The 23459-nt window shown below is 46.6% G+C and overlaps 1 protein-coding gene across 1 annotated transcript in view; it reads right to left on the reverse strand.

The window, feature by feature from the left end:
• Nucleotides 1-1597: 1597 nt before the first annotated feature.
• The window catches only part of LOC147668705 (pro-thyrotropin-releasing hormone-like), a 67944-nt gene continuing 46082 nt past the window's right edge, over nt 1598-23459 (reverse strand). The window contains exons 2-3 of the mRNA XM_086948494.1: nt 16826-17041; nt 1598-3556 (exon numbers count right to left, since the gene is read on the reverse strand). Coding sequence (XP_086804620.1) covers nt 2970-3556; nt 16826-17021 — 783 coding nt within the window. The 5' untranslated portion in view covers nt 17022-17041 and the 3' untranslated portion in view covers nt 1598-2969. The remainder of the gene's footprint in view (nt 3557-16825; nt 17042-23459) is intronic.

Below are 23459 nucleotides of genomic sequence, written 5' to 3' on the forward strand. Positions count from 1 at the left end.
GTACAGTCCTCTGCGCATGCGCCACTCACACCGTGAGGGTGAGAGTTTTGGTAGTAGAGATCTGACACCGGTTGCGACCTTGCCGTTGGCCCGTAATGCTAGGATGTACAATTTTAATTTAGAAAGTATGCATTTGCAGGATGTTAGATTCGGCTAGGAAAACCTTTGTATTAGAGATTTGTTAAGGTTAGCCAATGAACATGTCTTCATCGAAATGTAATAAATGAAAATTGTACATGATATGAAACTTTTATTTAATGTTTTAATTTTGTTTCATATTTTAATAAATACGGCCAGGAGGGTAACTCCCTCCCGCCTTCCAAAAGTTCAGAACTGCGTTCGTCTCCCATCATTGGGGATTGTGTTGGGAGGGGGTGACGGGCATCCCGGCCATACAAAGAAAAATGCACAGAATTCCTAATTATAAAATGTTTTTTACTCCTATTTAAGGTTTTAGTTAATAGACATAACACTAAAATAAGATTCTGATTTTTTTTTACATTTCTTCATATCTTAATTATTGGGTAACTTCTTTTAAGATAAAATAACAGGCAATTGTGGATGATATGAGTGAAGATATTAAGAGAAAAAGGGGGTGGTGGTCAAGGAGTTTGTCTTCGGACTTCATCTGAGCAGACTGCAAGTCAATGCAACAGAAGTGACAATAAAATATTTTGTGTTGAAGAGTTTTTCCTCCATTTGTGTGCTTTTTTTAAATTTAATTTTGACGCAATGAAAATTGGTGGCTGCAAACTTTTATTTGGCTTCCGCTTATAAGCAAATTAGCATTGAGGCTTGAGTAACAGGGTTCTGCAATCTAAAATACTTTACTTATTTATTATTTCCTTTCCTATGTTGTTATTACTTAATTATATTTGTCCGCTCTCCGTGTTGCACCGCATTTTTCAAGCAACCAGTGCTTGATGTTCAGCGTATGTTGTGTGCATCCGGGGCACAAGCAGGCACTCACTTCAGTGCAGTGTCAATGCATTCAGAGTTAAAGGACGGCCCCCGTACATGGACACCAGCGTTTGCTTTTGTTTATCTGCTCACACATTTGATTTACCACTCCTGTTTCAGTGGACATTGGTGGCTAGTGCTCGTTTACTTATGTGTTTTTGTTTGCAGTGGAGTGATCACACAAGGATAAAAGACATTGCCATTTACAACGCCAATAGCTCTAACTCCAAAAATGTGAAGCCTATTGCATTTCTAATGCTTGTTATTCATCGTGAGCCAATCTGTGCAAGTCTTCAGCTCAATAGTGCCGATTTAACATTCAAATACAGCAATAAGTAACTGAAAGGTGACCAGCGAACCTTCACAAAGAACCTTCCACTGTGCAGCAACACATCAGCATGGTATGCAGCAGATGATGGCTTATGTGGCAAGTGTGCCAAATCCATAATTATGTGGAAAACAGCATGGCACACAATCGTATAATTCTAGGCACCATGCACATAGGTAAATAGCACAGGGGAGCGTGCCACATCAGGCGTGACCCCAACTTGTGAACAATTTCTATTCCTGTTCAATAAGTTTATTAGAATTTAAAAGAGTATATAAACATTTGAATAGCATAGTAAATAGGGTGAGTCATACGCAGAAATGGTGGACATAGCCTTAGAGGATGCGGGTGTATCCCAGATGCAAACTTTATTATCTCACATAAATCAAAGGTTTGCAAGCGGACTCTGCTAGTCTCTGTACAAAGGAGCAGACTTTCACCTCAGTATTAAAATATTTATATACAGCTCAGAATAAACCTTTTATTGATCAACACAACAGATAAGATCTTTGGCTAAAAAAATAGTTTGCACGTTCATTATATTTTTTTCTTACTGAAGAGAAATAATTTCATGTTTTGTATTTGGGGGGAGGGGGGGATTGGGGAGTGATGGAGATTGTACTAAGCGGGATTCGAATGTGTTTACGTCACCAAAACATAACACCGAGATTATGGGATGGGGCATTTCTTGTGTCTTCATGGTTCTACATGGGAGAGGTTTGCGGGCCACCTAGTGAAAGGCATTTTACTAGGGCAGGAATTTATGTTCTGTGTGAATTTTGCATTTTGGATTTAAAGGGAAGGGTAAGCAAGCCCTCTTAAAGGATTGTAGGTAGGTAAGAAAAGCTTAAATGCTCAAGAGATATTTCCTCCCTCCTCTCCCTCTAAACATATGGTTGTCTCACTTTCTCTTTTTCTCTCTCTTTTTGTCATGCTTTCTCTTCCTTTTTCCCATTCGTTCTCTCTCTTACAATTTCTCTCTTGCTGCCTTCCTCTCACAACACTTTCCCTCTCTTCCTTCCTTCAATCCACTTTTTTAAAGCCTAAGGGCGGCCATTTTGATTTGGGCTAAACAGAAATCGCCAAAGGAAAGGTACTCGACCGGAAATGTATTCACAGTGACACCTTATTACAAGTGCTTTGTTAATTGATGGCTTCTTTTGCAGTGAACTGTATAGGTTGACTGGCCTAATGTGAAAGTGGGAGACCTCTTAATAGGCCAGTGCCTCTGCACTGCATTCTTTTAAGACCTGGGTTGAGGAGGGTACGGGAAGACTTCAGAGTACATTTGCCTAAAATTGCTTATATTATGCACCCAGACAAGTGGCATTTAAAGGAATGACAAATTCTCTTTTAACCCCTTGCATACTGACGACGGCCCCCAGCCGTCATGCACTACGGTGCTCGTGTGCTGATGATGACTGGGGGCTGTCATGAACCCGCCCACTTGCAATTTTGCCGCACAGGCGCAGAATTGCGGCTGCATGCAAGGGGTTAAGGTAATATGATTTACTAACAAGTCAGGGCAATGTGATGTTTGTTTTTAAAATCAAGTATTCTGACTAGGGGGTAATTGGGTTTTGTTCATGGGAGAAGGGTTTGGGAGACTCAGACAATGTTCGGTGGCCGTACAGAACTCTCCAAGACAATGTGATGATGCTTGGCACAGGGTTGCACCCTCTCACTCTTGGGTGATCATCTCGCCTTCCCACAGAGACCTCCTCCCCGGGTGTTGCCTCTTCTCTTCCCCTCGACCCTTCTGTGCATTATCAAGTAACTCCGCCAGCAGGCTGATTTTACTGCAGTCCTGGCCGTCACAGGGTGTCGCGTCCGCGAGGCTTTCGGTCTCCATGAACCTCTTGCCGGGGTGCTGGCGCTTCTCCAGGTCGACAGCGTCTTCATCTTCTGACTCTTCCTCCCAACTCCGCTTGCCGGGGCGCTGACGCTTGCTGTAGCCGGTACTCCTCTTGCCCGGGTGCTGCCTCTTGGATAAGTCATTGAGGTAAGACGATTGTGAAATGGGGTAGTCCAGATCCAGCTCGACTGCCGAGCGCCTTCCAGGGTGCTGACGCTTCTGGAGATCCAAATAGCTGTCAACTTCGTCCTCTTCTCGCTTTCCTGGGTGCTGTCGTTTCTCAGTCTCCAGAAAAGGGGTGTCGTCAGAATCCTCCCTTTTACCTGGGTGCTGTCGCTTTTCCATGTCTACCTGGGATCTCTTGCCAGGATGTTGCCGCTTTGAAAGCCATTCTGTCGGGATACCCTTCAGCCCTACGTAAGAAAAAGATGAATGATAATTAGATCTTTAACAGTACTGCAAAATAACAATCTCCAAGATCAATTCAGTCAATTCATTTAATTTCACTAGAATCAGACGTGGAAGCAACATCACGTCATTTGACCTTGATGACATCAAAGAAAGTGATGACACATGACCTTTGACAATGATTTTAAGACCACTGTAAATTTTGGTAAATTTTATTGAAATCTTATATTTGCAGCATGTTAACAATCAGTGACAGAGAACAAGGACAACGAATTTGTGGTTAAACCTAGCGAAAGTTAAAAGAGCAAGCAGTCAGGTTAGTTAAGTCACAAGTTGGATGTAGCGACAGAGGGGATTTCAATTGCTACCCCTAGTTATCTCTAAAACTGTAGTGTAACAAAAAGGAGAGAGGAAACCCAAGGTTTGTTGCTAGGTAAGTTAAGCATGGCCTGATAAGTCTTGTTCCCGGGCCAGGGTGCTTGCCACCAGTCACTCTTGTCACTTACAAGCCTGCACGGCGAGGCGGTGCAGTGCGCTTACAAACGACAGAATAGGGAAAACTAAATAAATTAATAAATAAATAAAACCACGTATCTTGCGCTTGCTGCATTGCCGAGTCGGCAAAGCTACGAGTGCAAGGTAAGTCGTTTTATTTGTTTATTTATTTATTTTAGTTTTGCAGTGCCGTCATTTGTCACTGAAAGATATCAGCCTACCCCATTCATGAGTCAGGAACTTGCATGAGAAGAAACTCTTGCCTTTTGGAAGGTGTGAATAGGGCTTAGTTGGGAACCCAGCTGAGAATAGGTAATAGCAAATTGGGATCCTTAGCTGCGATCAGTGGAATTGGCACTAGCATTATATCACATTGTTTGAAATCAAATAATATTTTGGCACTGAGTGACAGTCCCGTGAGGTTGAACCTACTCTTTTAACAATGAACAACTAGGGTGATCCTCCACACTATAGAAAAGTTACAAATCTAAATAATTCAGCCCTCATCCATCACTTCCCATGCTCATTCAATATCCCTCATTTAAAATCCAGGTAAGGCACACCTCACTCCTGACTTGAAGATATATTGTGTTTGTCTTCTTCCTGCTGAACCGAAAATGTCTTTCTGGTCCATCTGGTATACCAGCTGCAAACAAAATCCAAAGCTCAGTGTGACTATTCCTAACACCTTTGGCAGCCAAGGTATGTTTGGTTGTAAGGCAAGCAAAAGGGGACTGGGCTGTTCCTGGAAGGTCAAAAGGTCACTAAAGTGTAAGGGGGGAGTGCTCAGTGGAGAACTACCCCAGGGTATCCATTATGTTGGATATAATGACCTCACACACCCTTGCGGGTGTCATGTTTCATCATAGGCAATGCTCCTTGTTGGGTAGGCGGTGCAATTCCCAACGGGCAACACCTCATAGAGGGGCTCTTTGGCGGAGATCTTTTTATCCAACTGCCTATGGGTGAAGTGGGGGTGTGGGGCCAGGACAGTGTAGAAGGTGTAAGTGAGGGTAAAATGAAGCAAGAGGTACCGGAAAACAACTTTATTCAGGTGGTCCTTTGCCTCAACTAAAAACAAGATTAGTCTGTATTCGCTGGAACATAGGTTTCCACGTACGAGACAGTACTAAGGTGTAAGAAATATGATCAACATGTTTCTCGCTAAACGTTCATTGACATGCGATTCTTCAGGACCTAAAATGAAGCAGAACTACTGTCTACAAAACATGACCTACATAAGTGTCAGTTTACCAAAGCACAGATATTGTACTACCTGTATAACACCTGCTCTTGCCTAATAGTCAGAGTTTATATGTGTCAACAGTGCCCAGCGGGTCAGACATCAGGGGTGAAGCCAATGTAGCTTAGGCTGTATAACACCTGCTGTTGCCTAATAGTCAGAGTTTATATGTGTCAACAGTGTCCAGCGGGTCAGACATCAGGGGTGAAGCCAATGTAGCTTAGGTACATCCGCCTGTGTCCGTTCCTTGTTGCCTACCCCTCACCGCCGGGCCCGACTGTGGCTGGACCTTCCACTCCCCCCTTTGAGCGGTAATCTTAGCCCTCTGGATCACAACGATCCCCACTCTCCCCCTCTCCTCTTTGTTGTTAATGTTTGGTTGTTAGACCAGGCCTCACAAAGGTAAACATACACTTGTTTCGTAAGTTTACGATTTTTTACTATTCACAAAAGAATTTCTGAGCAGTATTTTTACGAGGGAGGAGTCTACACACATAAAAAGATAGTACTGTCCTATATTTTTATGTGCAGAGACTCCACATTGGTAAAGATACAACTTGTAAATCCCTTTGTGAATAGCAAACAATCATAAAATTACATAAAAGTGTAGATTTACCTTTGTGAATCAGGCCCCAAGTGTCTGGAAGCTCAGAAGAAGTGGAGTCTGATAGCAGGAGTGCACACCCCTCTAATCCTGTTTGGGGTTTTAGTGGGAGTATAGAAGCCTGCCTGTTCTGTCTTCTCAGAATTACTTCATTTTAGGAACTAGTATCCCAGGCCCAGACCCAGCCTCTCCAAGCCAGGGAAGGGAAATGTCTTGCCAGCCAAGAGTAGGGCTGATCAAAAAAGTGTTCCTCAAAAAAGCTTTTGGAAGTCTGCAGCCAGAAGGACCTGCTACAGCATCAGAATAAGAGCTTCCTACATCTATCCGTGAAAACGGACCTCAAAGTAACTCGGACCATGCGCATCCCCACCCTGCAGTAGCACCGATGGTATGAGGACTGAGAAGAACCTGAAGGTGTGATCAGTATCATCAAGGTGAAAACCTGAAGTGCATGCGGGCAATACTCAAATGAATTTATGAGGGCAGGAAGTGTTGCTGCAGTTTACCTCCTCTTACATGCCTGTGTCAATCAGCCCTGAATGTCCAACTCCCAAAAAGTAAAAGTGCAAAGAGGGATCAGTCCTTTCTATTTGTACTAATTGTATAAGTATAGGCTTAGAACAGCCCAGTTGTACTTGTTTTTAGGTCAATCCAAGTATGTAAGAATATGTAAGAGCGTCACAGGAGTTTATTTTCACGTACTCCTACATGACTTTCACCTTTATGCTAAGTCACCTCCTACATGGAGGTGAATCAGCCTCTATGCGTCTTTAGAACCAGTGTGTAATCTCCAAGGAAACATTGTGGCAGGGTCGGACTGGCCTATAGGGCTATCGGGCACTGCCCAACGAGCTGCTCTGACAGGTCAGTGTGTAGGACTTTTTTAGCTGTATGTGGGCCTGTTTTATGGTTTGCTGAGTCAGTTTTTGCTGTTGATTTTGTTGATATTAAAACAAAATTGACAGCAGCAAGCTCAGACCCTTGTAGTCTTCCAAAACACATATGCAGCGTGTCTTCACAAGTTCTAAACTGTTCCAATTTGGAAACATAGGCCACTTTTATAGCTTTCTGATTCACTAATAGGGGCAACTTTTACTTTAGAGCCCAGGTTCATTTTCTGTCCCAGTCTAACCCTGATTAGCTATGCCTGACTGACTTTCCACAGCTAATCTATTCTATCTTTTGTGGGATCTAGACTCAATGAGGCCATGTAGTGAACATTTAGGGCCCGATTATGAGGTTGATGGTGCGTCGGCGGGCCCCTGCTGCTGCCGCACTACCAAACTTGTGAGAGAACCGCCCGCCGTATTCGGACTTTCTTAGCAATTGGCGGGCGATTCTTTGCCGTTCCTATGGTGGTGCCTATAAATTTGGAACCGCCATTGGAATGTCAAAAGAAGTTCATGCATGGCATAGACTGTGAAGGCCTTGCCGGAACTGGGGATGCAGGCACACAGGGAGGCGCATGCTGTGACCCCCTATGTGCATCAACATGGAGTGAGGCACACGGGCCGTCTTTTCCTTCGTCACCACTACCGTTTTCATGGATGAAAGACCTCAATTAACACCTTGGGTGCTTGAGAGATTCCCCTCCTGTGCTGCATTCTCTGAATTCCCATTGTTCATGACGAGCTCGTCATGAGCAGCGAAGGGGTTATATCAGTGGCGGTGAGGAAAGTCATAATATGTTGCGGCAGTCTCATCAAACATATCGATGCCTCTTCACCATTGTGCCACTGCCAGGAAACAGCTGTTGGTCTATTGTGTCGACCGTCTTTCAACCCCACCGTCAATAAGGGGTCTCTTCAGGACCTAGCATAGAGGAACACCTGAAACAAGGTTGATTAACTGTCAGAGTGTCAAGTGCACACCACAGGGAAGGGTGTTATAAGAGAGAGGTACTCACATGGGGCCCAGCCGGGCACCCAGTCAGGGGAAGAGAACTGACAGTTCTTACGGCGTGTACATGGTATTCAACTTCCGTAACTGTGTTGAAGAAACATGGGAATTCGTGTTTATAGAGGAAATGAAATTTCTCGAATGGAGGCTGACTTCGATGGTCTTCTCCCATCCACCTTCCAACCTGGAACAGCATGCACGCTGACTACGGAGGCCCCGAGCTGAGCGTTTACTTGAGACTTCTCACACGCTGCTAATAACGGATAACCTCTGTAAACACGAATGCCCGTGTTTCTTCAACACAGTTACGGATGTTGCGTATCAGGATACACGCTGTAAGAACTGTCAGTTCTCTTCCTCTCACTGGGCCCCATGGGCCCGATTCACAGAATGAACTTAAGACAAAATCCTAAACTTACTACCATTTTCGTATTCACAGAAAGCACTTACTACTTTTGGTATTCACAGAATGCACTTACTACTTTTGGCATTCACAGAATGAACTTACTACTTTTGGTATTCACAGAAGTTAGGATTTTGTCTTAAGTTTGTCTTAAGACAAACTTAAGACAGACTTAAGACAGACTTAAGACAGTCTTAAGTTAGGATTTTGTCTTAAGTCTGTCTTAAGTATGTCTTAAGACAAAGTTAAGACAAAATCCTAACTTCTGTGAATACCAAAAGTAGTAAGTTCATTCTGTGAATGCCAAAAGTAGTAAGTGCATTCTGTGAATACCAAAATAGTAGTAAGTTTAGGATTGAGTCTTAAGTTCATTCTGTGAATCAGGCCCATAGTGAGCATCTCTCTCTTATAACAAACTTTCCTGTGGTGTGCACTTGACAATCTGACAGTTAATCATCTTGTTTCAAGGTTTCCCTCTATGCTAGGTCCTGAAGAGACCCCTTCTTGATGTTGGGGTCAAAACAACGTCAACACAATCCCAAAACAAACCATTCTTCAGCCCCTACAATTGTTCTAGATGGCTGTGATTTATTAATGAATATTTATGACATGGTCGTTTTTGTATTTTTGAAACCTTCTTGTATGTCACAAACTGTCACAAATATGATATTTAGGTTCTATGTTCACTTGGGACACCCCACACCTTTGTTGATTTAATTGATTACTTATTTACACAAAACGCAAATATTCCTAAATGTCTTGCTGTATATGGTTCCATTTTCTGTCTCAGACATCTCCTCAACCAGAAATATTGCCATTGAGCTAACCATTACCAGATATCGCACACATTGTCCACAGGAGCCACTGTTCCTTGTTATATAATAGATGTCCTTGTTCCATGTGAGTAGGGTGGCCCTTGTCTTGCCCATACACAGCACTGACAATGAAACATTGGCCAAGGAAACTGACCTGAGGAAATAAACATAGCACTGACACAGGGGCACTATTATTGTAACACAGGCATAGGGTTTTCCTGAAGGTAAAACAGATATATGGTAACATGCCTGTGGACAGTTATACATGGAAATATGTCACAGGGCAATGATAAAGGAACACTGACAGAAGGGTGATGATACTGGGACAAACTAGACAAAGGGACATAGAGTCCAAAACGAGTCCAAAACTAGCACACAATGACCATGGGAAGCTGACCTAGAGATGCATACATGGGAAGAAGGCGACTTGGCGTTGAAGACAGAGGAAAGAATACTAGGAGGCTCTGGTCAATGAGATATGGACATGACCACAGGCAGAACTATAGCCCCAAGCCACATGGCACAGTGGAACAAAAGCTGTCAACACCAAGAGGCCATCTCAATGATATTCCACTGTATGAGTGCCACTCAATATTTCTACTTGTGGAAATGAAAACTAGAGTGGCCATTTGTACAAAAGACTGAAGTTCTGAAAATGACAAATTTTTATATACATTGTGCAGAGCTTGCCTATGCCTTAACAAGCTACTATATGGCGGTTTTAGGTTTCAGTGTCCTCTTAAAGAGTGAAAGTGACATTGCCCAATGTAACACACCAACAGATCTCCCAAACATCTGGATTGGGTCAACTCAGACAAACGTCACCCTGTAGATTAGGGCAGTTTGGGCAGAACTTGCAGCTTGCATCCCGCTGCCCGGTTGCTGTGTGAAACTAATGCAGTATCTTTATTTTGGCAATATCCGTTGACCACTGTCCAACGGCCTTATGACGTGGGGCAAACTTCAGCCAATAGGGGAGAGGAGTTGGCCTAACGGCTGTGGCGGTCGACCTCGATTCTGGGGAACTGGGTCCGAGCCTCTGCAATGACGCTGAACATCCTGTGATTCTGGGAAAATCACTTAATCTCCCCGTGCCTTAACAAAAAAAACAACAAAAAAATGAATGTGTCCTCATGTAATGCAACTGGTGCTGTGTAAGGCGCTCTGATACCCGATTCGGGTCAAGTTTGTGCTATATAAAACTCTGTGAAATAAAAAATAATAAAAATCCCAAAATGCTGCGGTTTACTGGCCTATGCTCATAAGAAAGGGGAAGCCCTTGGATCCAGTTAACTAAGGGTGATCTTCATGGCACTGGGCCACTTGGCACCTAAGCCCGGCACATCACAGACACTTCTACAGAAGGATAATGTCAATAATGCCACCTTGCAGATGTAACATGACATGACATAGATGTACTGATGGGCCCAATGTGGAAGGAATTCAAGATGCTGTGTGAAAGTCAAACCTCATCCATGTCACACATTCCTCCTGGTACAGGGAGCAAGAACACGAATAGTGTTCCACCTCCTGGTGAGAGTGCCCAGACTTCCTCCGCGTCTGTCCTGGCGAGCTGCTCGGGAGCTTTCCTCGGTGTCAGTTTATGGGCTATTGGAGTTCAGCGGTAGAGTGCATCCTATATAGGTTGAATGCACCACATCCTCCTCCCCTCTGACTTCTACTGCAGTGTGTGTACTTGCTGGCCACAGCAATCCGTCAACTACAGCATCATTCCCTGCTCAGGTTGCTGTGGGTGGGTCTAATTGGATAGCTGTTGTACCTAGGTTCCAGTGCAGAGGGTGTTTCCATGGGCATACATCTGTTACTGGTAGAAGCTGGAAGACTCCTAAGATATTCCAGAACACCCCCCCCCCGCCCCACCCAATGCGCCTGTAAAATGTCTTTGGTGGATGAGTAACCTCTGTGCATGTGTCTGTGTGTATGTGTGTCTCCACGTGCTTTACTGTCTTCTGTGGAGTTCAGCATAGTGGAGGTGAGGTGGTGCATAGAAGTCAAGTCACCAAAAGCCCATTACTGTGTTCATCTTCGACCCACCGTTAAGCTCTAATGAGCCTCCTATTTTCTGCTGAGGAAAGATTGGAAAGATCAGCATTTAAAGAGGGCTTTTGCCATCCTGTGCACTTTCTACCCCTGCTGTTGTCTTCTTGCTGCCCAAGCCCGGTGGCAGTGCCACAGGTATGTAAGAGCAGTGCAGCAGCCTCTTCCTTCCGCTACTTATAGTTGATGTTCATAGATGAATGCTTTTTCAAGTTTCTTTGCTTTTATGCTGTTTGTGGGGGTGTGATCTCAGGTGCATGCCACCCAGTGTCTTTATTACTTGATATGTTTGACTTTCTGTGTTTGTTTAACTGTGGTTGTGAGAACCAAGGGAGTAGCCAGAAAATGAAAATACCCTCCGAACCCCTAACTTTGAACCAAAGCTTTGATGCAAGTGAGAACGATCCTCCCCAGAAGAGCTCTCTTGTCTCTTCTATCCATTCTTCCTTTCACCCTTCCATCCACCCGCTGATATCCACCATTCCACTTTTACATTCTCTTATCCATTTCTTCTTTAACCCATCATTCACTCTTTTACCATTCCATCCATCCATCCACCTGTCCTTTCACCAATCCATCCGTTCAACAACCCTCTTATCCGCCCTTTCACCCACCCATGCATTCTTTCACCCATTGACCTTTTTACTCACCCATACATTCTTTTACCAACTCACCCATCCTTTCACCATTCACCTATACTTTCACTCATTCATGAATCCATTCACCCATCCTTTTACCCACTCATGCATCCTTTCACTCATGTATTCTTTCACGCACCCATGCATCCTTTCACCCATTCACCGTCTTATCCTTTCACCCATCCATGCATCCTTTCACCCATTGACCTTTTTACTCACTCACACATTCTTTCGCCAGCGTACCCATCCTTTCACCATTCACCTACACTTTCACTCACTCATGCATCCATTCACCCATACTTTTACCCACTCATGCATCCTTTCACTCATTCATCCTTTCACACACCCATGCATCCTTTCACCCATTCACCCTTTTATCCTTTCGCCCATCCACCCTTTTGTCCATCCTTTCACCCATCCACACATCCTTTCACCCATCCTTTCACATACCCAAACTTGCCTCCTTTCACTATGTGCATCCTTTCACCCATCACCCTTTCATCTATCCTTTCACCGACCTACCAGTGGGGGCTGGCCTCTCTGGGGGACGGGTGTGCATGTGCAAATAAATTAAAAAAAAATACAAATAAATGGGCATGGACATAAACTAAAATATGTGAAAATAACACTTACCTACAGACCCTCCTCACTCCGGACCTCGTCGCAACTGCAGTGCAGGCCCCAACAACTCCCTTGACCAATCTTGGTGCTGCTTTCACCAGCATAAGAGCAGCACCCTGATTGGAGGTAGTGACCTGTCTCGGCGCTCCACAGCGCTCTGGAGGCCTGCACTTGCTCTAACCCAGCTTTCTTAAGACAGCTGGGTTAGCGGTTTCAAAGTGTGCTTGTCTGGCTGCCCGTCGCAAGACGGCCAGACTAAGGCACATGCGCACTTTGAAAAGTGCACATACAGTCCCCCCCTCTTCCCTGCTGCTGCTCTCACTAAGCCCCGCCCCATCCTAGCTCTCGGTTCGGGATGGAAGGCTGAAAAATAGCAATGTAACGAATTATCATATTATTTTTCAGCTCGGGGGCATTTAAGTAGGGCAACACTTCTCTGCTCCAACGGATAAGCCACCACTGCCACCCACGCATCTTTTGACTTATTCACCCTTTAACCTATCCTTCCTTTTAACATTATGTCCTTCTGTCCCTTTTCTGTCGACTCATCTTCCTATAGCTTTTATTGTGAGTTTTTGTCTGCCGATGTGCATATACATTGAAGGGTGAGTCAAAACCCCGCCTGTAGTGCGGTTCATTGGTCTGGAATTAAGTCCATTTTGTGCCAAATTGTTCTTTACTCGATTGGAGTGATTTCTTTTTGGGGTGGTGTGGTCATAGAAAATTGTTGAACAGTGTAAGACTTTGGGGCATATTATCAAGAACGGCAATAAAATTATCGCCGCTTTAGCGGCAGGAAGCTGCCGCTAAATCGGCGATAATGGGCTTGATAACAAGTCCTTGTGAATTCCCATAGCAGCCCAGGTTCTGGTGTGAACCTGGGCTGCTATGGGCATTCACAAAGGCATATTATCAAGTCCATTATCGGCGCTTTAGCGGCAGATTCCTTTGTTTCTCATTCAAAGTGGCGAAGATGGTGTCATTGCAAACGTGTGCCATGTTTATTGAAGTGTGAATCTCTTTGTAATACAAAGCTTTACATGTTTCAATCCGGGATGTAAACTTACTTTTTTTATGTTTTGGTGCTGCTGCCTTTATTCATTCTAGTCCAGAGTATGCACACAAACGTTTACTATTAAATGTTCAGATACTTTCAGATGGATTCCTTGGAGTGTAAAATTTCCCCAGAGGCCAAAAAGTGTGGTCTGTGATGTTACCAAGGGCCGCATTGATGTCAGCGGGGTACGGTCAGACTGGGGGTGGAGGGGAGGTGGTCAATGGCAGTAAGGTGGGTGTAGGGGAGCAAAGCATATACATCGAGTTGCAGAATTGCAAAATGTGTAGCCAGAAAACCTGGTATTAATCCAGGCTTCCCCAGTTTACCAAATTGTGTGATCCTTGGCAATAGTTTTAGTTCACCTTCCCTTCTTTTTCTTCGTTATAAATGAGGATCTCCAAATACATGACTTCAGGATGTGCGCCATGCAAAACCTTCTCCTGTGTTTGATTTAATAAACTATAATGTTTTACCTGTATAATAGGAACCCAGGTCACCCAAAGAATGCACATAACCACTAACTTGCCTCTCACTATTGGCGTTGTTGTCAAAGTGGGGTGGATGAAATAATGTTTCTAAATTCATGTGTGGAAACTATCACTTTGTGTTAGTTAAATACACTTTTTGAAGTTTGAAGAGAGTTTATCATATTTTTGCACTTCTGCTGCAAGATGGCTTTAAAAATGAAGATGCTCCTAAAGTTTAGTGGTGCAAGACTCAATAGTTACTTCCTTTCCTTAACCCCAATTAACCTGTAAATAAATGCTTGACTGTTTATTTAACACCTATTATTGTACTATCTTTCTAGTAAACAGAGCTGCTGTCCACCTGAGGGGAGGATGTAAAGGCAGGGAGGCCCGCATACGGGGCCCGTTTCACAGAACTAACTTAAGACAAAATCCTAAACTTACTACCATTTTGGTGTTCACAGAAGGCACTTACTCATTTCGGTATTCACAGAAGGCACTTACTCATTTCGGTATTCACAGAAGGCACTTACTCATTTCGGTATTCACAGACATTTGGAGTCCTAACTTTAGGACTCCTAAATGCCTTCTGTGAATACCAAAAGTCTTACAGTTAGGATTTTTCTCAGTTTAGGAGTAGTAAAGTTAGGACTCCTAACTACTATGAATACCGAAATCAGTAATTGCCTTCTGTGAATACCAAAATGGTAGTAAGTTTAGGATTTTGTCTTAAGTTAGTTCTGTGAATTAGGCCCACGGTCCCCGGGCCGTAATTTAAGAATCAATGATATACAGCAAAAAAAAGCTCTGTCCTTGGTGCAGTTGCAAACTCTGACAGCCCTAACTTGTGATGAGGCTAGAACGTTAGTGAAGACAGAGCCACAGTTTGTAACCATGACTCCATCTTTCATTGAGGGTAGACCAGCCTCTGTTTGAAGAGGTAAAAAGGCATCCCCTACAGTGTGTTGTGTCGATCACCTACAGGGGATTCCATGAGGGATCCCATCGAGCCCTGTGATCCCCTGCCCATGGGTGCGTTTAGGGTGGGAGCATTGACTGTGTGCCACTTCTATGCTACAATCAGTGCGCCTCCCAAGAGCTTTTTTGCCTCTGCTCCCACGTATGAAATACGACGCAGGTGTAAAGGTAAAGTGTTTTCTCCTTTGCATTGGGTACGCCTCCATGCCATGGAGGAGACGCCCCATTGTTATTGAGCCGTGGTCGGATTGGTAAGGCGGGCACTCGGGCAATTGGCGATGGGCTTGTATCTGGGTTGCAGCTGTGGAACACTTTTCTGGGCAGGATGGAGGCCGATTTGGATTGCGTCTGTGCAGATGCTGCCAGTGGCCCAGCGGGGGTCTGAGCGGCCTTACCAGAGGCAGATGGGCCTCTATCATTTCTCTTTTACCAAGAAGACAGAGGTGTCATTCCTAGACCCTCGCTGAGCCGACCCATTAATGAATGCAGATTGAGCAGGGACAGGGGGCTTGAGCAGAAGTGGCCTCACTTATATTCAGATGTGGTTCACCAGTGTGAACTAATCAATGCACACAGAGTTCTGGAAGCATTTGCATATTTTTAATCTCAGTGAAGTTAAGCAAACATGCCCCTTTTAGTCAACCCTTCCCCTTCTTTTCATAATACTTATAACACCGAAGCAGTGTTTTGCTTAAAGGCGCATTACCCAAATGCGGGCCACTTTTGTTTAGGGTGCCCGGGCCTATGTTTCATCCCAATCTAACCCTGGATTGAGTGAGTGTAAAATGTGCACTGGGGTGATCCATATTATAAAAGGGACAACACAAGAATCTGTGGACCCTTGTGCAATAGTGGCAGTGCAAGAAGGGGCGGGAAACCCTATTTGCGGCCACGTGCACTTTCCTTTAATCATTCATTCAACGGTATTTATTGTTGCAAAGGAACACCCAGTAGCCATCTGAACTCACTAAACCATTTGGAGGATAATTCCTGAGGGCTTCCTTGCTGAACAGGAACCAGAGGCTTTTTTTCAAACCTACATATGGTGCTAAACAACACACGCCCGCTCTCCTGGCAGGAGTTCCACTTTTTATTTTAAAGGAAGTAATGTGCCCCCGCTTCAGAATCCACCTTTGAAACTTAAGCACTGCAGGGGCTGAACTTCATCTGTTTAAATATTTATGCCACCTGCACATTCTGCATTTGTTTCAAATCACATAATCTGTATTTGTTTAAATCACACATTAAGCATTTGTTTAAATCACATATTCTGCATTTGTTTATATCCAAAGAGCTCCTCTCCCTGCAGCTATTGCCTTTATTGCTGTTCTCTGATGTGGAGACACATTATGAAAACGTTTGTCTCAATTCTCTTGAGTAACAAAAAACCTCCCTTAAGGAATCACTGCCTCTGTAATAGAGAGATAGAGGCTCGCCCTGTCTGATTACAGATACAAAAGGAATACTGGCAGCACGGTAGAGGCCAATGAGAGGTGGGTGAGGTGAGGTGCTGCCTCTGTTGGTGCATCCTACACCATGTCCTAGAATTTATCCTCAACTCGTCCTATGCCTGTATGTAATGAGCAGCTTAATGTACCAGAAGAGTCCTGCTTGGGCCCTACATTTGTGGACATTCCTTGAAAAGCAACATATATGTATTATTATTATTATTATTATTATTATTATTATTATTATTATTATTATTATTATTATTATTATTATTATTATTAATAAAGTGTACCAGTAGTAACACATTTGTAAAATCAACAATTATATTCTTAAAAGGTAAATTACTTCTGGAGAGATATCACAAATAAGGAAAGAACAGCTGGCAATACATGGGTTAACCCCCCTTCTGAATGTGGAGTGGGTTTGTTAAATATTGCAGAGATAAGAAAGTTACTTTGGATTTAAGCTTACACTTCTACACTTGCAATATTTTAAATGAAAAATAAAGACCAAAAAAGCAACATATGAAGCACTCGATGGGACATACCCGGTGTGCTCTCTTCGTCCTCTTCCATTTTCTTTAGTATTGATCTAACGATGATGCTCTCGGCGCGTTGCACCACCCCATCGAGTTGGTGGCCAGGCTGATCCCGACCTTCTCCTGGCATTGACTGCCCCAGGGTGCCTGTGATGTTGGCAAGCCCCAGAGAGACCAGCAGTAGTGCCAGCCTCGGTGATGCCATTCTGGCTCCAAGCACAAACACTGCAAAGAGAGAGAGAGAAAGACCAACAGATAATGTGAGGAAGACAGACAATGAGGGTGGCAACTTTTAAGGGGATCTCTATTTTGAGTGTAGTAGAATATTTGCTCTCCCTGTTGAGTTTGTAAGTTTATGAAAAACGTAGACCCAGCTACAGCAATTGAGGTCATCCTATATCAGGATTAATGGGAATTATGGAAACACTGCTACATAAATGTGGAGATTGATGGAAATTGTGGAAGCACTGCTACATAAATGTGGCGATTGATGGGAATTGTGGAAGCACTGCTACATAAATGTGGAGGTTGCTGGGAATTCTGGAAGCACTGCTTTATTAATGTGGAGATTGATGGAAATTGTGGTACCTCTGCTACATAAAAGTGGAGATTGATGAGAGTTGTGGAAGCACTGCTACACAAATGTGGAGATTAATGGAAGTTGTAGAAGCACTGCTACATACATGTGGAGATAAAACCTTCCATAAATGTGGAGATTGATGGGAATGTGGAAACATTGCTACATATATGTGGATATTGTTGTGAATTGTGGAAGCAGTGCTACATAAATGTGGTGATTGATGGGAATTGTGGAAACACTGTACATAAATGTGTAGATTGATGGGGATTGTGGAAACACTGCTACATAAATGAGGAGATTGATGGGAATGTGAAAACATTGCTACATAAATGTGGAGATTGATGTGAATTGTGGAAGCAGTTATACATAAAGGTGTAGATTGATGGAAATTTTGGAAACACTGCTACATAAATGTGGAGATTGATGGGAATTGTGGAAGCACTGCTACATACATGGGTAGTTTAATGGGGGTTGTGGAAACACTGCTACATAAATGTAGAGATTGATGGGCATGTGGAAACATTGCTACATACATGTGGAGATTGATGTTAATTGTGGAAGCAGTGCTACATACATGTGGAGATTGGTGGGGATTGTGGAAACACTGCTACATAAATGTGGAGATTGATGTGAATTGTGGAAACACTGCTACATAAATGTGGAGATTGATGGAAATTATGGAAACACTGCTACATAAATGTGGAGATTGATGGGAATTGTGGAAACACTGCTACATAAATGTGGAGATTGATGTGAATTGTGGAAACACTGCTACATAAATGTGAAGATTGATGAAAATTATGGAAACACTGCTACATAAATGTGGAGCTTGATGGGAATTGTGGAAGCACTGCTACATGCATGGGTAGATTGCTGGGGATTGCGGAAACACTGCTACATAAATGTGGAGGTTGATGGGAATTGTGGAAGCACTGCTACATACATGTGTAGATTGATGGGGATTGTGGAAACACTGCTAAATAAATGTAGAGATTGATGTGAATTGTGGAAGCAGTGCCATATAAATATGGAGATTGATGGGAATTGTGGAAACACTGCTACATAAATGTGTAGAATAATGGGGATTGTGGAAGCAGTGCTACATAAATGTGGAGATTGATGGGAATTGTGGAAACACTGCTACATACATGGGTAGATTGATGGGGATTGTGGAAACACTGCTACATAAATGTGGAGGTTGATGGTAATGTGGAAACACTGCTACTAAATGTAGAGATTGATGTGAACTGTGGAAGCACTGCTACGTAAATGTGGAGATTGATTGGAATGTGGAAGCACTGCAACATAAATGTGGAGATTGATGGGAATGTGGAAGCACTGCTACATAAATGTGGAGATTGAGGGGCGTGGCTTGGGCGCCGATGGCGATGGTCGCCTGAGAGCTCGGCTCCGGGACTAAGCCCGAGATTATCCTGAACATCGGAGGCTGAGGGGCACCCCAGACCCCGCATTCGGTTGTGCGAGGCGACGACACCCTGCCGGGGGCCTTAGTGGAGTTTGGACGGGGGTTGCTCCGAAGAAATGCCGAAGTTTGCGGAGTTGCGGAGTGCGACCCAACATGGCGCCCGGACTCCTTTGTCCCCTTGATCGAAGCTACTGAGTTGAGGAGGTCTCGCGGGTGTCGACTGGCACCCGGCTTCACCATCCTCGGTTGTTTTAGACATTGGACATTGTCAGGCTTTCTACAACGGGTTCATACTCGATTAGACAACCGGGCGGGTGCCCACGCACTGGAGGGCACCGGGTGTGGGTGCCCTCTGCTAGAGGCGGTGGTCCGCATCGCGACTCCGCAACCAGCTACGTCCTCCTGGCCAATCCAACTACATGGGAGGCGCGACACTCTGGCGCCACGGAACGACCGAGGGAGTTGGTGGCCCTCACCCGGGAGCTACAGTGGGTGAACGGGCCTGCCCGACCAGGCGACGGTTGTCTCCGCCCCCTCATCGGTGCCCTCGGACGACGTGGCGGTGGTGTGAGCCGAAGCGGCGGAGTCCCTACAGGCTCTGGAGAAGGAGATCGCCCAGACCCGACGTGAGAACGAACTCCCGGGAAGGTCGTGATCGACTCCTGTACACGGAGACGCATACTCCGGGACACCCACGGAGAGCCCCTGGCAGCATGGGGAAACCCAGAGGAGCCAAGGGATCCAACCAGACCACCTCGGACTCTGAAGCCCAGGACAAGGAAGAGCAAGGTGACCCAAAAAGACCTGATGGCGCACCACTGCAGCAACAGTTCGACCGTGTACTGGAGGCGATAGAGGCTACTCGGTCGGCTCTCCAACAGGACATTGCTCAGGTGGCGACAGGCCTGGGCCTCCTTAGGGCGGACCATGGTAAACTCTCAGACCGGGTCAAGGAGGTGGAGGGCACGGTGAAAACTTTGGAACCGGCGCAGAGAACCTTGGCTGCGACGATAAAGGATGCCATGTCCCGAATCAAGACCCTCGAACGGAGGGCGGAGGATGCGGAAGGCCGCAACAGAAGGAACAACATTCGAGTGGTGGGCCTGCCGGAAAAAATCGAGGATGGCGATATGGTGCGATACTTGGAGACCTGGCTCCGAGACACGGTGGTCCCGGAGGGGCTGTCCTCCTTCTACACTCTAGAACGGGCCCACAGAGTTCCAGCACGACCCCCGCAGCAGGGACGCACTCCAAGGCCGGTGGTGGCGCGGTTGCTACATTTTCGGGACAGAGACTTGATCCTAAACGCCGCCAGGCACAATGGCCCGTTCCAGGTTGCGAACAGTCAGGTGAACATCTTCCCTGACTACACCTACGAGACGCAGCGCAAGCGGTTCTCCTTCCTGGCGGTTAAGCGTGAACTCAGAAGTGAGGGCATCCAATATTCCCTCCTATTCCCTGCAAAGCTCCGCGTCATTGTCGACGACAAAACCCAGTTCTTCGACACCCCGGAGGAGGTCTGTGACTGGCTCGAACTGTATTGGACAGGGAAAGATGGTTTCGGCGCCTCGACCCAACGGGAGGATGAGCCGGAACAAAGGAGGCGATCCAAGAGAGTCAGAAATCGCCGCGGCCGCACGGGAGGGCCATCGACTGCGGAGACATCGTCGGAGCGGAGGGGAGTGTTGGAGGTTCTGTCGGAACTGTCGGGAGCAAGAGGTGAAACCCTCGAGGAGGAGGAAGAAAACCCGGGTGCTCAGGGGGCACCATCGGACTCGGAGGATTCAGTGGCAGACAGTACCCATACACCGGTGATCACACCGAAGTCGGTGGAAGACCTTTTAGACGGACAAGGGTAACGGGGTACGCTGCCTTGTTTTGGGTGGGGGCCCGGCAGGGGGGAGGCGGTTGCCGTTCTTTATTGCTGATAACGGAGGAGGGAGGGTTGGGGGGCCTCTGCTCTTGCCCCAGGAGGTTTCGATACCGGGGGGGGCTTGCTATAGTCCTGGTAGCCTGGGCGACGAGGGCCCACTGCCTCCGCCCAGCCCGCACCTGGCCCATAAGGCCTTCCTACGGTGGCGACCGTAGGACTAGTGGGGGTTTTGGGGTTGATACACGTCGAGGTTTGGATGGGATCTAGATGGTGTAGTTTGGGTCCTGTTCTGGGGTGGTTGGGGGGGGGCCTTGTTGGTTTTTGGGTGGTTTGGTTTTGGTTAGGGAAAATGGCCGCCATCAGCGCTGGGAGGATTGATGCTTTTTCTTTGTGGGGACCCAAACGGGGAGACTGTGCAAGAACACTCTGGGACAATGGCTGATGTTGCTAACTTGAAATGTGTTACTTGGAACGTGAGGGGGCTTCACACTATGTCCAGGCGTCACAAGGTCCATGCTTATTTAGTGCGTAGGGGAGTGCAAATGGCGCTGCTGCAGGAAACGCATCTGAACAAGGCGGAAGGGGCGGCGCTTCAGCGTAGGTGGCGAGGGCAGGTCTTCTCCACGGCGTACTCTGCTTATGCCAGGGGGGCGCTAATATGGATTAGGGCAGGAGTCCCCTTTCAGGTCACGAGGACAGTGGTGGACCCAGAGGGACGTTTCGTGGCCATCTCAGGCACTCTAGGAGGGAGGGATCTGAACGTTTGCTGTGTGTATGCTCCTAATGTTGACCAGACTGCCTTCCTTTCCAGGTTATCGGGCTCGCTGGCCCACTTTTTTGCCGGGCCCCTCCTGCTGGGGGGAGACTTTAACTCCGTAGTAGATGTGGACATGGACCGCTCGCATCCCCCGCTCCCCGATTCCCCGGTCCGGCGTACGGCCAAGGGTCGTCAGGATTGGCAGACCCGCTGGGGTTTGACGGACATTTGGAGGGCGCATCACCCCGCGACTAGAGATTATTCATACTTCTCGAGCCTCCATGAGCTACATGTCAGGCTAGATGGCTTTCTTGGTTCGCCCGAACTAGTTTCGGCAGCGGTCCGTTCGGAGTACCTATCGCGGACCATCTCGGACCATAACCCCCTCCTGCTGGACATTCGCTGGTTCCCCGGGACGCCGGCAGTACCCACCTGGAAGATGCGCCCCGAGATCCTCGAGGACAGTGTCTTCAAGGCGGACCTAGGGGAGAAAATCACGGATTATTTTGCGTCCAACGGTGGTTCCGCGAGTACTAGGGCGTTCGAATGGGACGCTTTTAAGGTGGTGGTGAGGGGCTACTGTATCTCTAAGAAGGTGGGCATGAGGCGTGTTATCCTGGCTGATTTAGATACAGCGGACCGGGCACTCCGCGAGCTTGAGGTTAGCCGTCCCGGACACCCGGAATTGCAAACGCAAACGGTAGAAGCGAGGGAGAAGGTAGCGGTGGAGGTCGAACGGCTCCGCTGTTTTGATTATAAGGCCTATACGGTCCGGTCTATTGCGGAGGGAGACAGATCGAGTGCGTTGCTGGCGTGGTTGGCCAACCCCACGCGCCAGTCCCAGACGACGACAAATATGCGTAGGGCAGATGGAACCGAGGTGTGCACCCAACCGGAGATTCTTAGTTGCTTCCGACATTACTACGAAAGTTTGTACCGTAGTCGCTCCGCACGTGACCCAGATCGGCTTGAAAACTATCTTAGCCCACTGGAACTCCGCACAGTAGGACAGGAAGTGGCTGAAACCCTGGGTTCCGATATCGACTTAGGGGAGATCCGCGGGGCCATCAAACGGATGGCGAGAAACAAGACCCCGGGCCTAGATGGCCTCCCAGTGGAGTTCTATGCAGCTTACGCTGACCTCTTGGCCCCTCGGTTACTAGTGGTCTACAGGGAGGCGAAGAGGTTGGGTCGTCTCCCTGGCTCGATGTGTGAGGCGTTGGTGGTTCCTCTCCTCAAACCGGGCCGAGACTCATCCGACCCGGGGTCCTACCGTCCCCTATCCATGTTGACGGTGGACTACAAAATATTGAGCAGCATCTTGGCCTCGAGGCTGCTGGGACATATGAGTTCCCTAGTGCATGAGGACCAGGCCGGTTTCATCCCACGGCGGAATACGACTATGAACATCCGACGGTTGTTCCGCTTGCTTGGGGAACCATTCGTGGAAGCCCCGTCCCCGGTAGTCTTGTCGGTAGACCTGGAAAAGGCTTTTGATAGCCTGGAGTGGGACTACCTATGCACGGTATTACGGAGATTCGGCCTCGGGGAGGGATTTGTCAATTGGACTGCAGTCCTCTACGCTTCCGCTTCGGCCAGGGTTAGATCGGGTCCTTTGATTTCATCGCGATATCCGGTGGAGCGTGGCACGCGGCAGGGGTGCTCCTTATCCCCGCTTCTTTTTGCACTAGCGGTGGAGCCGCTGGCGATGCACCTTCGCTCGGGAGCCCACTACACGGGCTTATGGACGGCGACGGGCCCGCATTATGTCTCGCTTTATGCGGACGACCTGTTGCTCTTCCTGGAGGATCCGGTCGACGCTTTGCGGGGAGCAGAATTGGCGCTAACGGAGTTCGGAGCAGTCTCGGGTCTCCAAGTGAACTGGTCTAAGACCTGCCTCTTCCCGATGCGCAGGGGCACCCCCGCTCCTGCGCTAAGTAAGGAGATCAGATGGGAGCCCGACTGCCTTAAATACCTTGGGGTATTTGTGTATCATGACCAACCCGA

This window comes from Lissotriton vulgaris, unplaced genomic scaffold (assembly GCF_964263255.1).
Source record: "Lissotriton vulgaris unplaced genomic scaffold, aLisVul1.2 SCAFFOLD_2011, whole genome shotgun sequence".
In the NCBI taxonomy this organism is placed as follows: Eukaryota; Metazoa; Chordata; class Amphibia; order Caudata; family Salamandridae; genus Lissotriton; species Lissotriton vulgaris.